The 19157-nt window shown below is 45.8% G+C and overlaps 1 protein-coding gene across 5 annotated transcripts in view; it reads left to right on the top strand.

Moving 5' to 3' along the window:
• The window catches only part of ZFAT (zinc finger and AT-hook domain containing), a 104178-nt gene that overhangs the window by 62205 nt on the left and 22816 nt on the right, over positions 1 to 19157 (top strand). For all 5 annotated transcript variants that reach the window (XM_088675986.1, XM_088675988.1, XM_088675987.1 and 2 more), the window contains 4 exons: positions 5299 to 5386; positions 6815 to 6964; positions 9474 to 9647; positions 12099 to 12187. In XM_088675986.1, coding sequence (XP_088532112.1) covers positions 5299 to 5386; positions 6815 to 6964; positions 9474 to 9647; positions 12099 to 12187 — 501 coding nt within the window. The remainder of the gene's footprint in view (positions 1 to 5298; positions 5387 to 6814; positions 6965 to 9473; positions 9648 to 12098; positions 12188 to 19157) is intronic.

The raw sequence follows: 19157 nt of genomic DNA, 5'->3' as shown, positions 1-19157 counted from the left end.
CATTGTACCATGACAGACAACTATCTGAAGCCGCCTTTCGTGTGACTTGGGCTTGTCTTTGTTTCTCAGTCCCTCTGCCCTAAAGGAAATAATAAAGTTTGCCAAGTTCTTTCCGTTTGCAACGCGCTGGTATCAGTTGTCAGTAGCTGTGGCAGTCTAAAAGTATGGTGCTTTTGTTCACGCCCTTCAGAAAGTCTTGAAAGACATTTCCGAAAGGTGACATTCTGTAAAGCAGGCCATATACTGCTCTCTACTTTGCCGAGGGAAAAGGCAAGCGCCAAGAATGTGACAGGGTGTTATTGGAAAGGGACCCCACCTGAGTCCTCGAAAAGAGGCTCTGTCACCACGTATGACAAGGTCACTCTGACGAGCCCCTGATCTGCGCCGGAGGCTTTCTTTGGGATTCCTTGCTTATAACCTGGGTGGGCTCAGGGAGGCAGAATCTCGGACCAAGAAATTCATAAGGACCAGCTGGAAGAGTGACAGGGTTAACTCTGAAGGATTAGCGAAGCAACATGTTCTCCAGGCAGCGGTGGGAATATTCTGCAAAAATACACCAAATGACTGATACTGCTGCTGCTAAGTTTTGGCTGGGAATTCCCTGCGTGAGGTTGAGACAGGTATATTCTAAGGACGCCGACGTTGAGAAAAACAGCACATGGGCATATCTAAGCAAAATAGTCACAAATGAATGTTGGGACGGGGAGAGAGATTGAGCTGTGGAAATGCTAGCATTTAAACTAATTTTTCTTTTTTTAAAAAAAACAAAACTGGATGCCTTTTGGTTGAGCATCCAGTGCGGGAAACAGTCCTGCAGATAGGAAGGAAATTACCATAAAATTGGCCACCCAACTCTCAAACCATAGAGCTGCTCCAGAAGGACGCCATGTTCGTTGGAACAGCTTAAAGAAAACCCCAAGGAGAACCAACAGTGTCATGCTTCCCTCATCTCTCCCGACCAAGAACATCCATCTGGGTGACCAAAGCAATTTCAGTGCCAAAACCAGGTCTGAAGCCAGATTGAAGTGGGTTTAGACGATAATGGGTCTAGTTTCCTCAAGGCACAAGTGAAGTCACCACCCCTCTGCTACTATCTCAAACACCTTGCCCAAGGCCTGGATATAGAGAAACGTTTTTGCCTGGCGCTTGAATATACAGTATGTAACAAAGGCACCAGCCGAGCCTCCCTGGGGAGGGCAATCCACAAACGGGGAGCCACCCTCCAGACCTCACACGAAGAAGGGCATCAGATGATGAAATGGCATTTTTAATATTTTTAACACAGAATTATTACCACCACCCATGTGGGGCTGTGCCACAAGCAGCCATTCAAACAGATGTGTAGATTGAGCTTTTGTTTTGCCTTAACCGCTAGAACGCTGCACTAGATGTGGCAGCACAGACCACTGCTTATAGAATTCCTGTAGCTCAATAGGACCAAGGCTGCATGGTGTATTGTTCTTGTTTTCTTTCTTCCTTTGGGGGAAGCTATTCTTCTGGTGGAAGCATGGAACGCCTTGGTTTAGAAGCAAATGAGGAATGAACTATCCCTGTCAATCCGAACCTCACTAGGGACTTATTCCATGATGGGGTGATCTTAACACCGCCTACCACCGAAACATTCCCAATCCACGCTGCTGCAAAAACCCAACAGGGAGTATTACTTGCTGTGTGTGTAATCCTGCTTTACACAGACGAGGGTTTGTGTGCAAAACACCAGCTGTGCGTTGTGGAAAGAACTACAAATACAGAGACACTTTGACAATGAACGGCAGCCAGTCCAGATTTTTTTCGCTCGCCCATGTTAAAGCTCAACCGTGAACCATTGACAGGCAATGAAGTTTAAATGATGGTAGCATCTTTTGCGTTCCCTTTGTGGACACAACTTGCATCCTGTCACTTCTCTGCGAGGCCCACACGTTTTTGTCTCTGTGCCTCGCTTGGCATTTTGCTTTTCCAGGAAGCAGATTTTGGCATTTGCAGAAGTGCAGCAGCACGACTCTTCCAGCCTGTTAGGGTTCCCAAGGGCCCTCGCTGAGCTAACTCCATATGCTCAGAATTGAGTTAGAGTCTCAAACTCATCAGCTTGGCTTCGGAATTATTAGCTCTGGAATTATAATATACTTCAACTTCTGTGTATTTTATTTTCCGGTTCCTGAACCATCCGGGCCCTGTTGTGCATATATGGTCTCTCTCTCACACACAAAAATAGAAATAATAGTCTTGGGACTTGGAAGCCGTTGCCATTAGCTTCCTTTTGCTCTCTCAGATGACATTGGAATGAAATGGCCCAGAACTCAATTCCTTAGTAAAAATTTCCCGAAGAAAGCCATTTCAGTGTAAGAGGCCCATTGTGTGGGAGCTGTCAGCCCTCTGTGACTTATCCACTTCCGAGAGACTCACAACATCAGTGCCTCAGACAAGGCAAGAATCCAAGGGCTTGCTAGATTAAGTGGTGTCAACAGCAGCACTGTTGTGCTGAGGTATGCCCAGCACGCAGGCCAAAGGTGGTGTGCAATCTATCTTTACGGACTGTCAACAGATCTTCTCTGTTCACACCTGTACATCAGGGGCACAGAAAGCGCAGGCCTGGGACAAAAGGTGACCCTCAAGCTCCCATCTCAAAGCAGTGGCACTTTCCCCAAAAATGCAAATTAAGACTTTTATCTAATTACCAGTAGGAAATGCTTGCTGTCCGAAAAAGGCTAGGCACTTCCTTTAGACACGGCAAAGGTTCCAGGAACTGATTCAACTGTAAATACCACCATTCAGTCCTGTGCATGGCTACAGCTATGCAAGAACATCCTGCTTAAACTAAGGCTGCTTTCTCTTTTGCTTCGCAAATTGCTCAGAGCAGTGCCAGAACAGACACCTAGTCCCAGGGCGCATGCAAAGTTCCAGCTGAAGTTTGAGCTTCTCAGTAACAGCACACAATCAGAGTAAACAGGGATATTTTTTTACCTGCCGGTTAAAAGCTTCCAAGGACAGGCTTGGGAAGAAAAGCCGCAATTGGGGCCACCGAGCTCCATGCAATCATAGACGGAGCTTCGGAGCCAGGCAGTCAATAGTCCTAGTTAACTCTGCATTACAGCAGGCCACCAGGGAATCGACTGAGAGGCCATCAACATGGGCTGATGCATCCCCTACCACTCTCTGGAAGCCATTTGGCTCCATTAAGTGGCGGGGGTGGACCACTCGAATCGGTCCTACCTCCCTGCAGAGGGCAAGGATCGCAGAGAAGTCTAGTTGTACCAGGAAGTGATCTGACTGGCACTTCTTTTGTTCCAATCGAACTTAAGTGTCAGATCACTATGGTAAACCCCAGATCGAAGGCATGTCCATGGCTGTGCGTAGGGCCAGATTTGTTCAGGGACAGGCCCATGGGGGCCATACTTTCAAGGAGTCCCGAGCAGCCCCTCGTAACGTGTCAGCATGGATGTTAAAATCATCCAGGACCACCAAACTAGGTGTCTCCATGAGAACATCTGGCACGGCCTGAAGCCGCTCGGGCAGGGAATGTTTGGTGTGACGGGTACTCCAAAAGGAATCTTGCACTGCCCCTATTGCCCACCTTCCAGAACACGCACTCAGAGAACTGTGTCTCCCCAATAGAACACCTGGTGAAAACAAAGGACTTTTTACAAATCACTGCACCCACACAACCTGCGTCGCTGGTGGTCAAACAGCAGCAGGAACAAGCCCAGGTCAATTCCTCCACCCACAATCAAGTCATGGATGGCAGTGGTCTTATGAATCATTGGCCTGCCATTGCATTGCTCTAGTAGTGCACCTGGAAGAAATGTTTTAGCCCTGTCCTCACCCTGTTGGACAAGGTTTCTACACCCTTGTGCAAATTAATTGAAACAAACAATGTAGTTTATTGTACAAAACTCACATATGCATGTACAAAACTCACATATACATACATTCGTAACGGATATGACCTCCACAATTTTTAAGCAGCATTTGAACACGGTTTGGCATGGAGTCTAGTAGTTTTGAACAGTCTCTGTTGATTTTTGGATCCCTGTACCGCCACTAGGGACCCAGGTGGCGCTGTGGGTTAAACCACAGAGCCTAGGTCTTGCTGATCAGAAGGTCAGCGGTTCGAATCCCTGTGACGGGGTGAGCTCCCGTTGCTCGGTCCCAGCTCCTGCCAACCTAGCAGTTCGAAAGCACGTCAAAATGCAAGTAGATAAATAGGAACCGCTACAGCGGGAAGGTAAACGGTGTTTCCGTGTGCTGCTCTGGTTCGCCAGAAGCGGCTTTGTCATGCTGGCCACATGACCTGGAAGCTATACGCCGGCTCCCTCGGCCAATAATGCGAGATGAGCGCACAACCCCCGAGTCGGTCACGACTGGACCTAATGGTCAGGGGTCCCTTTACCTTTTACCACACTTGAATCAGTGCCTGAATGAGCTTCTCCATAGTCATACAGTCTACAGCACAGAGGCGACTTTTGCATATAGCCCACAAATTCTCAATGGGATTCATGTCCGAGGAATTCCCTAGCCAATCAAGTACCTGTATTTGCTGCTCTGTCATGAATTTCTTCACCACGTTCAACAGGGCGCTAGGTCCTGCTGCAATAGGCCAGTACCATCAGGATACCTCTTTTCCAGCTCTGGAATAACTCTATTTTGTAGAACCTTAATATATTGTGGTGAGCACATCATTCCTTCTATTGGCTGCAGGCTTCTGACACCGTAATGATCAACTGACTTTTCGTGTTTGTTTTGAGTACAGGATTACAAGTAAGATAGAAAACATGCTTTGTTTCAGTTAATTTGCACAAGGGTGTACGTGCAGAGAATGGTTTTTACTTTTAAGTAGAGAAGCACTCAAAACCACAGCCAGAAAGTCAGCTCAGGAACCTGTACATAGGCAGGGTATAAATTGAATAAACAAAAGGGGTCCGTTTTACCATGCTGAGCCCACCTCATTTTTCCTGCTTACGTAGATTGAATCACATATGCAGCTTGTACTTGAGTTGGAGAGGTAGATCCTGTTTACAGAAACATACAGGCATGCACGCTTCAAGTCAAAAGCTGTAAATCATTCTGAGATAAACTATTTTGTAATGAAGCCTAATTTTCTGTATTTCCTTCGGTGTACCTCATCATGATAACTGCTCTTGCTCTTCATAACGCCAGCTGAAATTGGCATCCGACGCTTCCAGTTATCACCTTGTTGGGAGCCATATATTACTCAGCGAGTAATGAGTTTAGCAATCAGCTCAGCCAAACTGATAACAGACACTTCCCCCCCCCCCTCTCTCTCTTTTCCCCCCTTCGAAGGACAAAAAGAGTTATTCCTGCCCTGTGTGTGAGAAATCTTTTACCGAAGACCGACTTATAAAATCGCACATAAAGACAAACCACCCAGGTAAGACAAGCCACATTAATGGTCTTAAATGTAGTGTAATAGTGCAGCCGTGCTCCAGACTAAGCAATAGATTTTAGCTGTGTTGTGTATGCTGGTTATCATGTGTGGAAAACAGCGGCCCAACCCTGTAGAGTCCTGATCCTACAGATGGTCCCTTAGTCTGAGCCACTCATGGCTATGAGTAGCAACAGCAGCAGCAAACTCCTGGCGCCGCACCTCACCTTGTTTGCCTTATTTTGAACTCTGCTTGGCCCTGGCTCTACACCCAATTGGCATGCTCTAGCCCAGGCACCCCCAAACTCGACCCTCCAGATGTTTTGGGGCTACAACTCCCATCATCCCTAGCCAACAGGACCGGTGGTCAGGGATGATGGGAATTGTAGTCCCAAAACATCTGGAGGGCCGAGTTTGGGGGTGCCTACTCTAGCCTTTGCCTTGCCTGCCTGGACCATTTCCCTTTGCTTCAGCAGCTGAAAACCACAAGTAGACCCCTGCTGAGGCCAGAGGCTTCATACTGCCTGCCAGTAACAGGAAGTGATATTGCCAACCCCGTTTCCCCTTTTAATTCTGAAGAGAGGCCTGACCACACAATCCGGATTTGGCCCATGAAGTTCTCAGCTCATTGCCCAAGAACCCTGGCAATGACCCTGCAGGGCTTTATATCATCTCCATTCGAGGTTTTTAAGCAGAGGTTGGGTGGCCATCTGTCATGGATGCTTTAGTTGAGATTCCTACATTGCAGGGGACTGGACTAGATGACTCTCGGGGTCCCTTCTAACTCTGCAATATACGCTCAGCATATGCATCTTTTTAAAAGGCATGCAATTAGCTTGACTATTACACACTATTGAGACTCAGCAAGATGGTCCCATCACTTCATTATTTCTAGTTGATTATAGCCTCACATCTGTATTCTCAGGCCTTTTGGCGTTGTTAATGACCTGCCTGCTTGGGTATTTCGAGCTCCTCTGGAAATCCCAGGTGAAACCTTAAGCAAATGTTATGTGCCTCTCAGAGAGCATTGAAGCTAATAAATGTTTGGTTAGCGAAGCTGCCCAGTTTGGTATTGGCCGCATGAGAGTGCTCCCTGCCAGAAAAACAAAAAAACCATTTCTGCAGCAATGGCGCAACCAGCCTTTAATTTGTCACAAAAATAGCAAGTCACCATGGGGGCAACTCAGCACACAAAAGCAATGGCTAGTCCTTGAAAAAGCTGTAAAATAATGAAGCAGTTTCCTTAAGACTGTACAACCCCACTGGAAGGCTGGTGCAGAGAGAGAGAGAAGAGAAAACAAGGAAAAGGAAGCCTACTGAAAGGACGTGGCAAGGAGCAATCTAAATACTATGTTTTCTAATTAATTGTCATGTGTTTCCTGAAGGCTGAAGCTCCCCCCATGTGCTTTTTCCTCCCCGCTCCCCTCTCTCCAGAGGTTTCCATGAACACCATCTCCGAGATTGTTGGCAGGAGAGTTCAGCTAAAAGGGCTGATAGGAAAGCGAGCCGCGAAATGCCCCTATTGCAATTTCTACTTCATGAAGAATGGATCAGACCTTCAGCGTCACATCTGGGCCCATCAAGGTAACTGCAGCATAGCTAGCACTTATCTGTTTAAAAATTGCAATCACTTCCTGACACGCCGATGCTCCGGTTATGGCCCAACTAGACACATGGAATGCCATCACACAATTTACTAGCAGCTGTTTCGGGTGAGGGGTCTTTGAGGTTAGGGACCATGTCATGCAGCTGCTGTTTCCCCCAGAAGGAAAGGTGGTAACTGGGGGGAAAGATTTTAATTCACAGCTGCTGCTCATCATGTTGCTGTTGTTGGCATCCGTCTGTCTCAAGAGACAATGGCGTGCTCCTTCGGAGATGAAGTCAAACGGCTGTGTTAGCAGTGCCCAAGTGACCTCCACGGGACGCAAGCCCTGGACAGCATGTACAGAGCTCCTGGGCTGCCCAGAAGACAGGACACACACACACCACACACTCTCAGCCTCGCTGATGTGGCCCAAAGATAAGCAAAGCAATACGTTGGGCACGAGCTTGGCTGATTGCAGAGATACATACCGGTAATTTTGGCGCTTGTTACCAAGCTGATACATATGAGAATTTTCTAGGAAACTCAGGCTGCTTCCAGACAGGCTGTTCATAGAGCATCCATCCCGATTTGCTTGCAAGCAGATTACCGTATTTTTCCATGTAAAAGACAATATTTTTTCCCCTTAGAAGTGGCATCTGCCAGGACCAATTTAGTTAATGCTGTAATTAAACATCACTTGGAAGGATATTCCATCTGATTATTTTTTTTAAAAAAAAAAGAAAAATAGGCTAGCACGGGCCCTGCTGGCATAGGGCTTCTACATTAATTCCCACTGCTAACTTTATTTATTGCATTTCTCATTTATAGCATCTTTGACATGATAAATGGCAAGCAGTATATTTCCACCTTGCCCCCCCCCCCCTGTTGCTCTAGTACTCTGAAAACAGAGCTCTGGCATAAGTCAGCTTTTTGAAGTCTCCTGCTGCATCTTCTATTGGAGCTACAGCAAAGTCTATGTAAATCAGTTGTTTGTGACACATCTAGTTCAAATCTACCCGTTTTAGCGATTTTCTGCCTCAGCAGATAAGTCAAAAGTTATTCCGTAATTAATATTTCGGATCCCTTTTGTTTTTTAATTAATGAATCACAAGTTAGTCCAGCGAGTATTCCTGCCCGATAATATCCACGCACAAAAGGGTAAATTAAATTATTACTGTCATCTGTGCAAAGGCTGCTGTTTTCAAGCCTGGATATTCTCCAAGCTCCAGAAATTATTTTCACATAGAAAAGCAAGATGCTATGACCTAGCTGTGTTTACCCTTAGGCCTGGTCTAGAAGCCTCAGCTGGTACAAAAAAAGCTGCAGCAAGACTGTCGGTAGAGACAAACTACCACCAGGACGTAACTCCAGTGTTTAAGGCTTGCGCAGATTACCCCCTATCCAGTTTCAAGGTTATTGACTTCATTGAAGAAGGCCCTTAACTTGGGTCCATGATACCTTAAGGACCAGTGGCTGCCTCATATCCCTGCCAAATCACCCAAGATCGGGGGGTGGGTGGGTTAATAAAGCATTTTATAGCAAGTGCTGGCTCATTCATAGAGAGTGTCTCATTTTTATTATTTATTACCTGTACTTATTTATTAAATTTGTTAGTCACTTTACTTTGCCCAAGGCAACCCAGAGCAACTCACAACCAACTTCTTATTCATATTAACATACCTATGCACTGTCTAAACCCTACGTGATCTCTGGCGCTGTATTTAGAGCACACGCAACAATCCATTTGGTTTACATGGTTTTGAAATGACTGGGAGGAGTTTGTGTACTCGTTTCCAAGCTGAGTATAGAGCAGGCACCCCCAAACTGCGGCCCTCCAGATGTTTTGGCCTTGAACTCCCATGATTCCTAGCTAAGAAGACCCAGTGGTCAGGGATGATGGGAATTGTAGTCCAAAACATCTGGTGGGCCAAAGTCTGGGGATGTCTGGTATAGAGGCCTGGAGAGCCAGAGGGGTAGCATTGGGGGAGGGGGTGTGAGCCTGGGCACAGTTTTGCACCCCCACAGCAGGCTCCTTTATCAGAGCCAAGGCTCTGCGTGCAAAGGATCTGTGCCTTGGCAGTGGAACTTGTGCCTGGCCGCAGCTCCGCCACTGCCTCAGGCCTAACCCGGCAGCGGAGAGCAGGAGGAAAGTGGGTGACAGCTTCCCCGCTCCTCTCCTCCCCTGGAGTGTGTGGTGTACGGGAGGGCACCCTTTGCCCCCTCCGGGGCATGCCCCAAACGACCGCACCGGACAGCGTGGGCATACGCTCCGCTGCTGTGGATCACACAGCTTTGTTGCAAGGATTCTGCATACTAGTGGCCCTGTCTGCAGTTAGGGGCATATAGAATTCTCTCTCTCTACCCAACATGGCGTTTCAGGGGGCTGAAGCAGTCATAGAACATCACCTTCAAGTGGCCATTCCTCGTATCCCTGCGAAGTTTTTGACTGGTCATCTCCAGACAGCCCTTTCTTCATTTCTGTTCTCTTCTCTCTCTTTTTTTGCATAGGCATCAAGCCATTCAAATGCTCCCTGTGTGAATATGCCACTCGCAGCAAGAGCAACCTGAAGGCTCACATGAACCGCCACAGCACTGAGAAGACCCACCTGTGCGATATGTGCGGGAAGAAGTTCAAATCGAAAGGCACCCTGAAGAGCCACAAGCTCCTCCACACAGCCGATGGCAAGTATCTCCACCCAAAGCCCTTCTGCAATGGTTTGCATCATATTGCTCGTTTGAAATTGCAAGCTAGCAGCGACTCAGAGCAATGCAGTGCTAGCTGCATGGAGTTAGGATGGCTTGCGTGGAAAACCCTATGCCCAGGGGTGGGGGAGTTTTGCCCCACAAGGCTAATTAGGCCTGGCACGGGTTCAGATTTGGCCTGCCAGGTCATTTCCCCCAAGCCATGCCCACCTGCCCCACAGCTGGCGCGATATATAACATCAGGTGCGGGGCAAACAGAGTTGTGGCTGCTGATGCACAACTGGAAGTCTTAAAGGGCACTCCTGATTTCCCATTGGAAATGGAGAGGAAGTGTGCTGGGTTCAGCTGCACTGGGGTCATGGCACTGGGAACTCCACTGGGCTGAAGTTAACACTTATTAGCAGATAGGCAGCGACTCCAGGCCTGTTGGCTCATGCATCCAATCCCTGAAGAAGGCCGTAACTTCAAGGCTGCTTGTCAACTAATAGCTGCTGGCTTCAACCCTCAGCCGATCAGCAGGGCTTCAGAGCACTTCCCAAGACCCGAGTGGTGCTCTGAAGTCCCAACCAACATCATCTGATGCCAAGTGATTGACAAGGGAGTGGTAAGGGAGATAAAGACTTGTGCTATGCTACGCCACGCCACACAGAAGCCCTGTGCATGGAGTGAATCAATTGGCCCCTTGATATCACCACCTGCCCAATGACGCATCTAAAAAGGTCCCCCAAAACCAAGGTGTTAAGATTCCATCTGCTCACACACTGTTACCTCTCACTTTTGTTTCTTTTCCAACGCTTTGTAAGGATGCCTAAATTCAGGCAGCGTGTTTTGTACCAAGTTTTATTATATGCATGAAGAATAGTCAGAGTTGCATGATTAGACCAAAGATTCACCTAGCACTTTCTGTCTATCAACTGGCCAGCCACTTCCTGTTCCTGAGAGGCTGTTCCTGCAAACTCAGCAGTCCCCTGTCCAACATTTTTCTATTCCTTGCTTTTGCCAAGAATGGCACATCAGTACAGAATGCATCTCTGTCCGAGTTTTTTGCTGTTCACAGTAACTAATGAAGCACAGAGCATGACTTCTAAGTTCAATTAGACAGTGAACGTTCTAAACATCAAGCCTTTCCCCCCCACCGTGTTTTATGGGAACTGTCAACCTTATGCATAAGCTGCTCTGGAAATCCATCAACAACTTAGAATGTAGAGGAGAAAACTTGACATGTTAGTATAGATTTGCCTTTTCAACTTGCACTTTGGGGTTCCCTTTTAAGTTTTTGACAGCTGATGCTGAAAGGATTTCAAACAGCAATTCTCTGCCGTAGTAATAAAGGAGGAGCTGGAGTAAAACAGAGCTCTGGGCCGGTTTTAATATGCTCATATCATACTGAGAGTCTTCCACAGTTTGCAAACAGCTGAGAGTTGAAGAGAGAAGGGCTACCGATTTAGCATCTAAGAAGAGACACGGCAGATGCTTTAAATGCTGTAAACTGTTCTGCAGTCCAGACTTGTGTAGCATAAAGTCAAGCAAATAAATAAATGATGTGAAATGTTAAAAGGGGCATTCGGGAAGAGAATTGCTTGCAGCACTTACGACATACTCAGGTTTATTTAAAGTTTCCTTTTATGCCAGCAGGATTCAAAGGCTGTTACTCCCTTGTGTTTGTTTTTTGTCCTGCGAATCTAAGGTATCAATACGAATGTACATAAACCAGGAATTATACAGTTTTTTAAAGCCCCTGGCTTTACTTTTGAATATCTTGGGGTGAAGCTAGATGTGGTGTAGGGCATCTGTGGTCGAGATCTCCTATTGTCAATTTTAAAATGTTGTGAAGCTTAAAGAAGCCACAGAGAAGTGGTTATGAGAAAGGCGGAGATAACTTACTCCACAGCACCATTTGGGGAGGGTAGTTTAGATCAGGAAAATGTTGTGGGGGAAGGATTAAACACCTCCTATCACTGCTGCCCCAACTTGATTTGCCACCCATGAAAACCTACAAGACAACTGACTCATTGATGTTCCCCTGTCACATTTAATTAACCTTTTAGACTGTCCAAAGACCTTTGAAACTATGGACTTTAAGAGAGGCAAAATCATTCTGGTCTTGCCTTAGGTGGCGATTCTCCTTCAGGACACTTCATTCTCCCAAATTCATCCCCTGAAGGCAACTGACCAAACATGTATCAAGGAAGATGCGTAAACGGAAGCTCAACGTAATAATAAAACCGTATCATAAAAGACGGGCAAATCACAGCTTCAGAAACAAATAAAAGCAACATTATAGAAACAAATTCAGGAAGATCAGGGTTGAATCTTAAGGGTCAGGGAAATGATGTCTGAAGCAAAGGACAGTCGCTGCTTCATATCCGTTTTCCTCTGTTTAAATGGAGCAATGCATCTGTATCTGAATTGGTTGGTTTTCGGTTTCAGGGAAACAGTTCAAGTGCACAGTGTGCGATTATACTGCTGCACAAAAGCCACAGCTGCTGAGGCACATGGAACAGCATGCTTCGTTCAAGGTAAGGAGGTTGCTGGTGACTTGGCTGCATTAACCGCTGTGCCGCCAAGCAGTGTAACACATGGCAGCAGTTGAGATACTGCAGCAAACTATGTCCAAGGTTAGAGGGTCCCTGGATCGGCATGGGAAGCTGGAGCCAGAGAGATCCTTATAACTTCTATCTTCTCCCCCCTCCCATGGGCCAAGTTTGGCAAATGGGGTTGCCCACCTCCATATCACCTGGCATCACGATGGCATCCGGTGACCCACTTTTGCCTGCACAGGTTGCAGTCAAACCATACTGGCACAGGCATGTCTAGAACTGTGTGGGGTGCTTTAAAGCCCTGGTATTCAGCTGAATATTTCACCTGATTTGATAGATATCTCTTCTGTACACTTCTCTCCCCTGCCCCTTAGTCTTTAAAAGTTTTGTTTCACTTTCCCGCCTTTAAGCCTCAGGTCCCTGGGCTGAACTTCGACTCTCCTGTAGCTTTCAAAGCTGTGGCTCAAAACAACCTGTGCAACACTAACAAACCCCCCCAAAGGCTAAGCAGCTACATTCTAAATGATGATGGTTATGCATTTTATCATTGATTATTAGGATGTATTTTAACCCTCTTCAGGCATTCAAAAGAACACATCTTTTGTGATGTGTTAATGTATCCAGGATTGCATATTTATGCAATTTACTTTCTCCATGTTTCCATTTTTGGGATTCCTCTTTCCGTCAGATATTTACAGAAAGAGTTCCAGCTAGCTACAGTTACCATATAACATGATACCATCTGTATTTTATTGGTTTTGTGGATGTCAGTAAGGATAAGGTAATTATTTTCTTTTCAGTAATTCTGCCACTTGCTCTCAATATATTAGACCAATATGTTTCAGTGAATGAACATGTCCGCCTTAAACAGAAACATGCTGGCATTTCTTGTGTGCATCCCAGAATAGAAGATGATAAAACACGGGCATTTTGTATAGTTTCTAAGGCAGATATTCCATCTGGTCACCATTCTGGCATATGTTTAAAAGGGTGCAAACGAAGAACGCCAAGCCAGAAATTTCATGAACAAGGCGAATTCTGAAGTCATTTGAACCGATTATCAGCACCAAACTATTTAAGTGGCTGGGACGTAATGTACCGCAGTGGCTGATGCAAGGCTGAGAGTGGAGGATTGTGTTAGGCTGAGAAAGAGAGGCTTTTCGATGAAACAATAGAAAGTACGTTTCCGAGCACAATTCATAGTGTTGGTGCTAATCTTTAAAGCCCTAAATGGCCTCGGCCCAATATTCCTGAAGGAGAGTCTCCACCCCCATCATTCTGCTCCAGCTCCGAGGGCCTTCTGGTGGTTCCCTCATTGCAAGAAGTGAGGTTACAGGGAACCAGGCAGAGGGCCTTCTCGGTAGTGGCGCCTGCCCTGTGGAACGCCCTCCCATCAGATGTCAGGGAAATAAACAACTATCTGACTTTTAGAAAACATCTGAAAGCAGCCCTGTTTAGGGAAGTTTTTAATGTTTGATCTTTTATCATGTTTCTAATTACAGGTAGGTAGCCATGTTGGTCTGACGTAGTCGAAACAAAATTAAAAAATTCCTTCCAGCAGCACCTTAGAGACCAACTAAGTTTGTCATTGGTATAAGTTTTCGTGTGCTGGGAGCCGCCCAGAGTGGCTGGGGAAACCCAGCCAGATGGGTGGGGTATAAATAATAAATTATTATTATTTAGTAGTAGTAGTAGAGTAGTAGGCTGAATGATACACACATATAAATGGTACTAGCCCAGGCATCCCCAAACTGCGGCCCTCCAGATGTTTTGGCCTACAACTCCCATGATCCCTAGCTAACAGGGCCAGTGGTCAGGGAAGATGGGAATTGTAGTCCAAAACATCTGGAGGGCCAAAGTTTGGGGATGCCTGCACTAGCCTATCTAGGCCTGTCTCTCAAGCCCTTGAGACTCTTCCCCAAGCCACAGCCCTCGCTACCCTTGCTGCAGGTCGCCCTCAAGTGCTTTTGTCTGCTGCAATGGGTCCTTGGCCACATACACAGCATCCTTCTAAAAAGCAGCGTTGTACCAACCATGTCTTCCCCCAAAAGAATCCTGGGAACTGTAGTTTGACAGGGTTGCCAAGATTTGTTAAGAAACCCCTATTTCCCTTGCAGAGACACAACTTGCAGAGTTTCCCAGAAAGAACTGATTGTTAAGCCGCTCTTGCAGCTGTAGCTCTGGGAGGAAGTTTACAACCCTCAGCACCCTTAAACTACAGCTCCCAGAATTCCTTGCAGGGAAGGGAGCAATGACTGTTAAAGTGGTACGATAGAGATTTTAATTTAGCAGCTGTGGCTCTGTGGTAGTGCTTTTGTTTGTCTGGGTGGGTGTGTGGGTGGGTGTGTACACACATGCAGAAAGCTCCTACTTTAGTGTGAATGGAATATAGCCTACAGTTCAGAGAGTCAAATATTTTTCCCTGCCTATTTGGCATTTGCCCCCAGCAGTCATTGCACGGTGTAGGAAAAGGTTCCCAAGCCCTCTTTTTAAAATATGGCCTTGAGCTATCGCAAGTGATAAATTGAACAAAAGAGATTAAAATGTATGCGTGGACTTTGTAGTACCAAGCAGGTACTTAACAATCCCTCACTTTGTGCCGCGTGTGGTCTCTCCATGACCTTATATGCATTTCTGTATTTATTTATGTGTTTACTACATCTGTGTTCCTTTTCTCTTTTTACCAGCGTCCTCGACATCCTTAAAAATGCAATATTATAAATAATAAATGCATGCTTATATATTCTTTAAAAATTGCATGAAACCCTTCCTCTTAATTTTGGTTCAAGTATGATCGAGAATCCTACCCTTCAGAATGACAGTTGTTTTACATTTCTAGGCATAAATATCCTTCAATAGAATTTGGTGCAGTTTGAAGGATGTTCAGAGGGAAATAAATAACAAATGGTCAAATAGTACAGAAAGATAAGGAGGATCGATGGGTTCCTACAACAGTCATTAAAACAGCCTTACTGCCGGGAGTAAGGCTCATTAAACTCAGTTGGGATTTGCTTCAAACTTACCATACATAGTAAAGCAGGCACAGGCAAACTCAGCCCTCCAGGTGTTTTTGAGACTACAATTCCCATCCTCCCTGACCACTTGTCCTGTTAGCTGGGGATGATGGGAGTTGTAGTCCCAAAACATCTGGAGGGCCAAGTTTGCCTATGCCTGTAGCAAAGAAATGGAAGCAAAGTTATGCAGAGGCAAAACAGTTGATTTTTTTTAAGATTCTCTGATGGTGGCTGGGAGCACGGTGGCACGGCCTACTTAGGCTGTCCAGCTAGATAGAAAACAGAGACGCTTCCCATGAGGAAGATAGATTAAGGAAGATGGACTGGGCACCAGTTTTGTTAAATACTGTATTGATCATCTTGAGTGGAGGAAGCTTAGCCTGCTTAGAGCCTATTGCGAAACTGCATGTTGATTTTTGCCTTGGTGCCACCACTTGTGCTAAGTCTTCCTAATCCATTCTCTGCCTGTACATTTCTGAGCAGAGCTACTTGCACAACCCATACCATGGAAGACTCTGCCGTTTCTTCTTGGGCAGCCTGATCCAGCACATGCTGCCCTTACCTTCTCAAGGCTTGAGGCAGGGAGTCCGGACAAAAACAGTGCAGTGGTACCTCGACTTACGAATTTAATGCGTTCCGAATGCACATTCGTAAGTCAAAAATAAATAAATTGTAACTTGAATCCCATAGGAATGCATTGCGAGAAAAAATTCGTAAGTCGAAGCAACCCTATCTAAAAATTCGTAAGTCGAAAAAACCCTATCTAAAAATTTGTAAGTCGAAAAAACCCTATCTAAACCGCATCCAAGATGGCGGGCGGAGCTCCGTTCGTAAGTAGAAACATTCGTAAGTAGAGTTATTCATAAGTCGAGGTACCACTGTACCTACCTGTCAGGGTTTGTTGTGACTACTCTTGAGTAACGACCATCCACATGCTTGTCTTTCAGACGTTTTTATTGGTGCACATTATTTACAGTGTAACGGATTGCTCATTTCATGTCTACCCGCTCGAGTCAGATTCCTGCACTAAATTCTTCCGCGTTTTTGACCAGCATAAAAGCCTCAGAACTGAGAAGCGCCTCCCTTTCCTTCTCTTTCTCAGTTCCGGCGTCAGAGGTACTGGTCTTCTGTCTGCCCTACTCCTGTCCACTCTTTCCGCCTCTCTCTCTTCCTGCCTATGGAGCAGGGGCTCTCTAGTGCTGCCAGAGCCCTGGCACTCCTTCTCCGCTTCCTGACTCACCTCTTCAGACCACTCGCTCTCATGACTGCTTGGAGATGAGCTGCTTCTGATGAAGGGGGGGGTTCTCTGTAATCCCTCCCCCCTACACTACCATTCCCCAACTGTTGGATGCATTACTGGTTAGTGCCTCTCCACAGGGATGCCCTCGGGTACTAAGGTCCCAGTTACAAAGGATGCACTTCACCTAAGTACTCACCAACCAGGGAAGGGTTGCAGACGCAGCAGCTTCCAAACAGAGGTCAGGTACAAAGAGTCAATCGAGTCACCAACCTAATCCAGAGATAAGGCCAGGAAACAGTAAAAGGTCAACATCACAGGGAGTTCAAGCAAGGCAACTTCTGCCACCAGGGACTAGAAGCCACAGAGCTGTGTTGTTTCTCGACAGTGGAAGACTTACAAGGGAGGTCTTATATACTCAGGCCTCCAAAAGCACATCCAAACCACAGCTGTTGCCAATGAAGGTGTATTGGGGGGGGCAGCACTTACTCACAAGTAGACTGCCAACACCGGGTCTTGTGAATGCATACTGAGCCATCGCTCTTTGGCCCTAAAAGTGTTTGGTGCCCGTGATATTGAGGGCTTAGGGGCTGCTTCACCTTCTCCTTGTGGTTCCAGAAGTTCACTATTGGGTATCAACCTGGAGGTCCCCTCAAGGGAATTCTCAGCATTGGATTCAAGGAGCCCTGCCAGCTCCTCAAGGTCCCCAACATTTAGGTCAAGGCTAGACATGCCAGTTACCTTGGTATCTCAAGGTTCTCCAAATGCTGGGTTTGCCTCCCAGTAACTTTGAAGGTAATTTGCACTGTAAAAGGTGTCTAAAGCTACCTTGAAAGCTTCTTACAGATAAACATCAAACAGATAAACAACTGCACATCTTTCCAAAGACATCTGGAGGCAGCCCTGTATCAGGAAGTTTTTAATATTTGACAGTTTTGCCGTGCTTTTATTATGCTGGAAGCCGCCCAGAGTGGCCAGAAGCAGCTCATAAGTAATATGTTGTTGTTGTTATCATTATGCCTGAATGAGGAGTTGGACCAGAACACCCCACATCCAAAACCAAAGCTGTATCACACTGTAACATTGCAAGTGGTTCTGTGAATTGTTTGTTGTTGCTAAGGCATCTAAGCTGGAATACAGAATCGGTCCAAAGATATTCTTTTTATGACCTTTAGACCATTTAAAGGTCAAAGTAGTTTTTATTGTTAAATAGCCAAGCAGGCAACTATGATATTTCAATAATAGGCAGTATTGTGACTGTAAGAAATAGCCTTTTGAAGATATTGATAGTTCCTTTCCACACACATTTTGCAGGATACACACTGAAAGACGGATTTTATTGGAGCAGTGTTCATATTTTTCAGTCTTTTAACCCTTTTGTGCGTGTGAAAACTCCACAGAGCCAACTATATTTTTCTGATAGGACTACTGAGTCCTGACCACATGCACAAGGAGCTGTTTCTGATGTGGCCTAGTAAAGAGAAGTGACTGGAACTCCTTCCTTACCCCAATTACCTTTCAGCCTCAATTCCCCATTGTTAAAATGGGAATATGAACAACTGCTTCTCAGCATTGTTGTGCACCCGAAACATGTTTCAGGAATGTTAATGCCTTGCTATGTTCAATATTCTAGTCAGGAAACCTATTTACATGGATTTATTTGAGGTCTCTAAAGGAAACTTTGTAGGACATCTGTACTGATTGATTTTTGTGAAGTGATTAATTTTTTACAAAGCGTACGATGCAATTCTAACAGGACTAGCTCTGGAGACTGAGTACCTCTGTTCGGATAGGGGAAAATAGTATTTCTGAGCTTTCATAGTTCCCAGACAATGATTTTTTTTTAGTGGAAACCAGTATACTGATCAGTAAATAGACCATATCACATTCTTCTCTTCACATTATCACTGACTTCTTCTCAGCATTGCTAGGAAAGTCACTTAAATAGTGCAGACCGAGTCTGGAGAAGAAAGTCTTGAGAACAAGAAACTGTACAAAAATAGTGTATAATTTGAGGAGACAGGAACAGAGAGGTCTCGTCTTCCTTACTTCAGGCCTTGTTTATCGCAGGGAGACATTCAACCAAACATACAGAGGAAATGGTCCACCAGCCAATTAGAGGACATGCTACCTCAGTGAAGATTGCTCTAGGGAGGGCCAGAGAAGATGCAACTGGAGCAGCCATGTTTGTTTGCTCATTTGCCTGTCCAAGTCACATGCAAAACAGGGATGGAGGGTGTTTGTCTTACATTTTTTCATCACGAGGGATGTGGATATAGGGAGCAGAAAGCCTGGATGCTGAGCAGATGCTCTGTCCTTGCGCCACACTCTTATTGTGCAGGAGGCTGAGGAATTCCACTGAATGTCCAGTTGGGGTAATTGCAATTTATATGTGCAGAGTTGTGCACAGCCTTTGCATGTCCCCTCTCCCCCATCAATTTCTTTTGCTAGTCATTTCTGAATGAGGCATCAGCTCTGTGTTCCTCCCGTCTGCCTGGAGAAGCATGTCACTAAATTAGTACAGGGCATTAATTTTAATGCAGTGTAATTTATTGAGTAGCTGGAAATTCTGCAGTTGTGGGTGGTTTTTTTTGTTTTTTTGTTTTGCAACTTCAGAGTGAGTGATGCTACCTTGCTTTGCCAATCCATCTTTTTATGGAGGAGACGAGGACTTAGCAGCCACGACACATAAATACTT

The sequence above is a fragment of the Zootoca vivipara genome, chromosome 8 (assembly GCF_965207765.1).
Source record: "Zootoca vivipara chromosome 8, rZooViv2.hap1.1, whole genome shotgun sequence".
Lineage (NCBI taxonomy): Eukaryota > Metazoa > Chordata > Lepidosauria > Squamata > Lacertidae > Zootoca > Zootoca vivipara.
The sequence above is the reverse complement of the archived record's forward strand: the minus strand, read 5'-3'. Positions and strand labels throughout refer to the sequence as shown.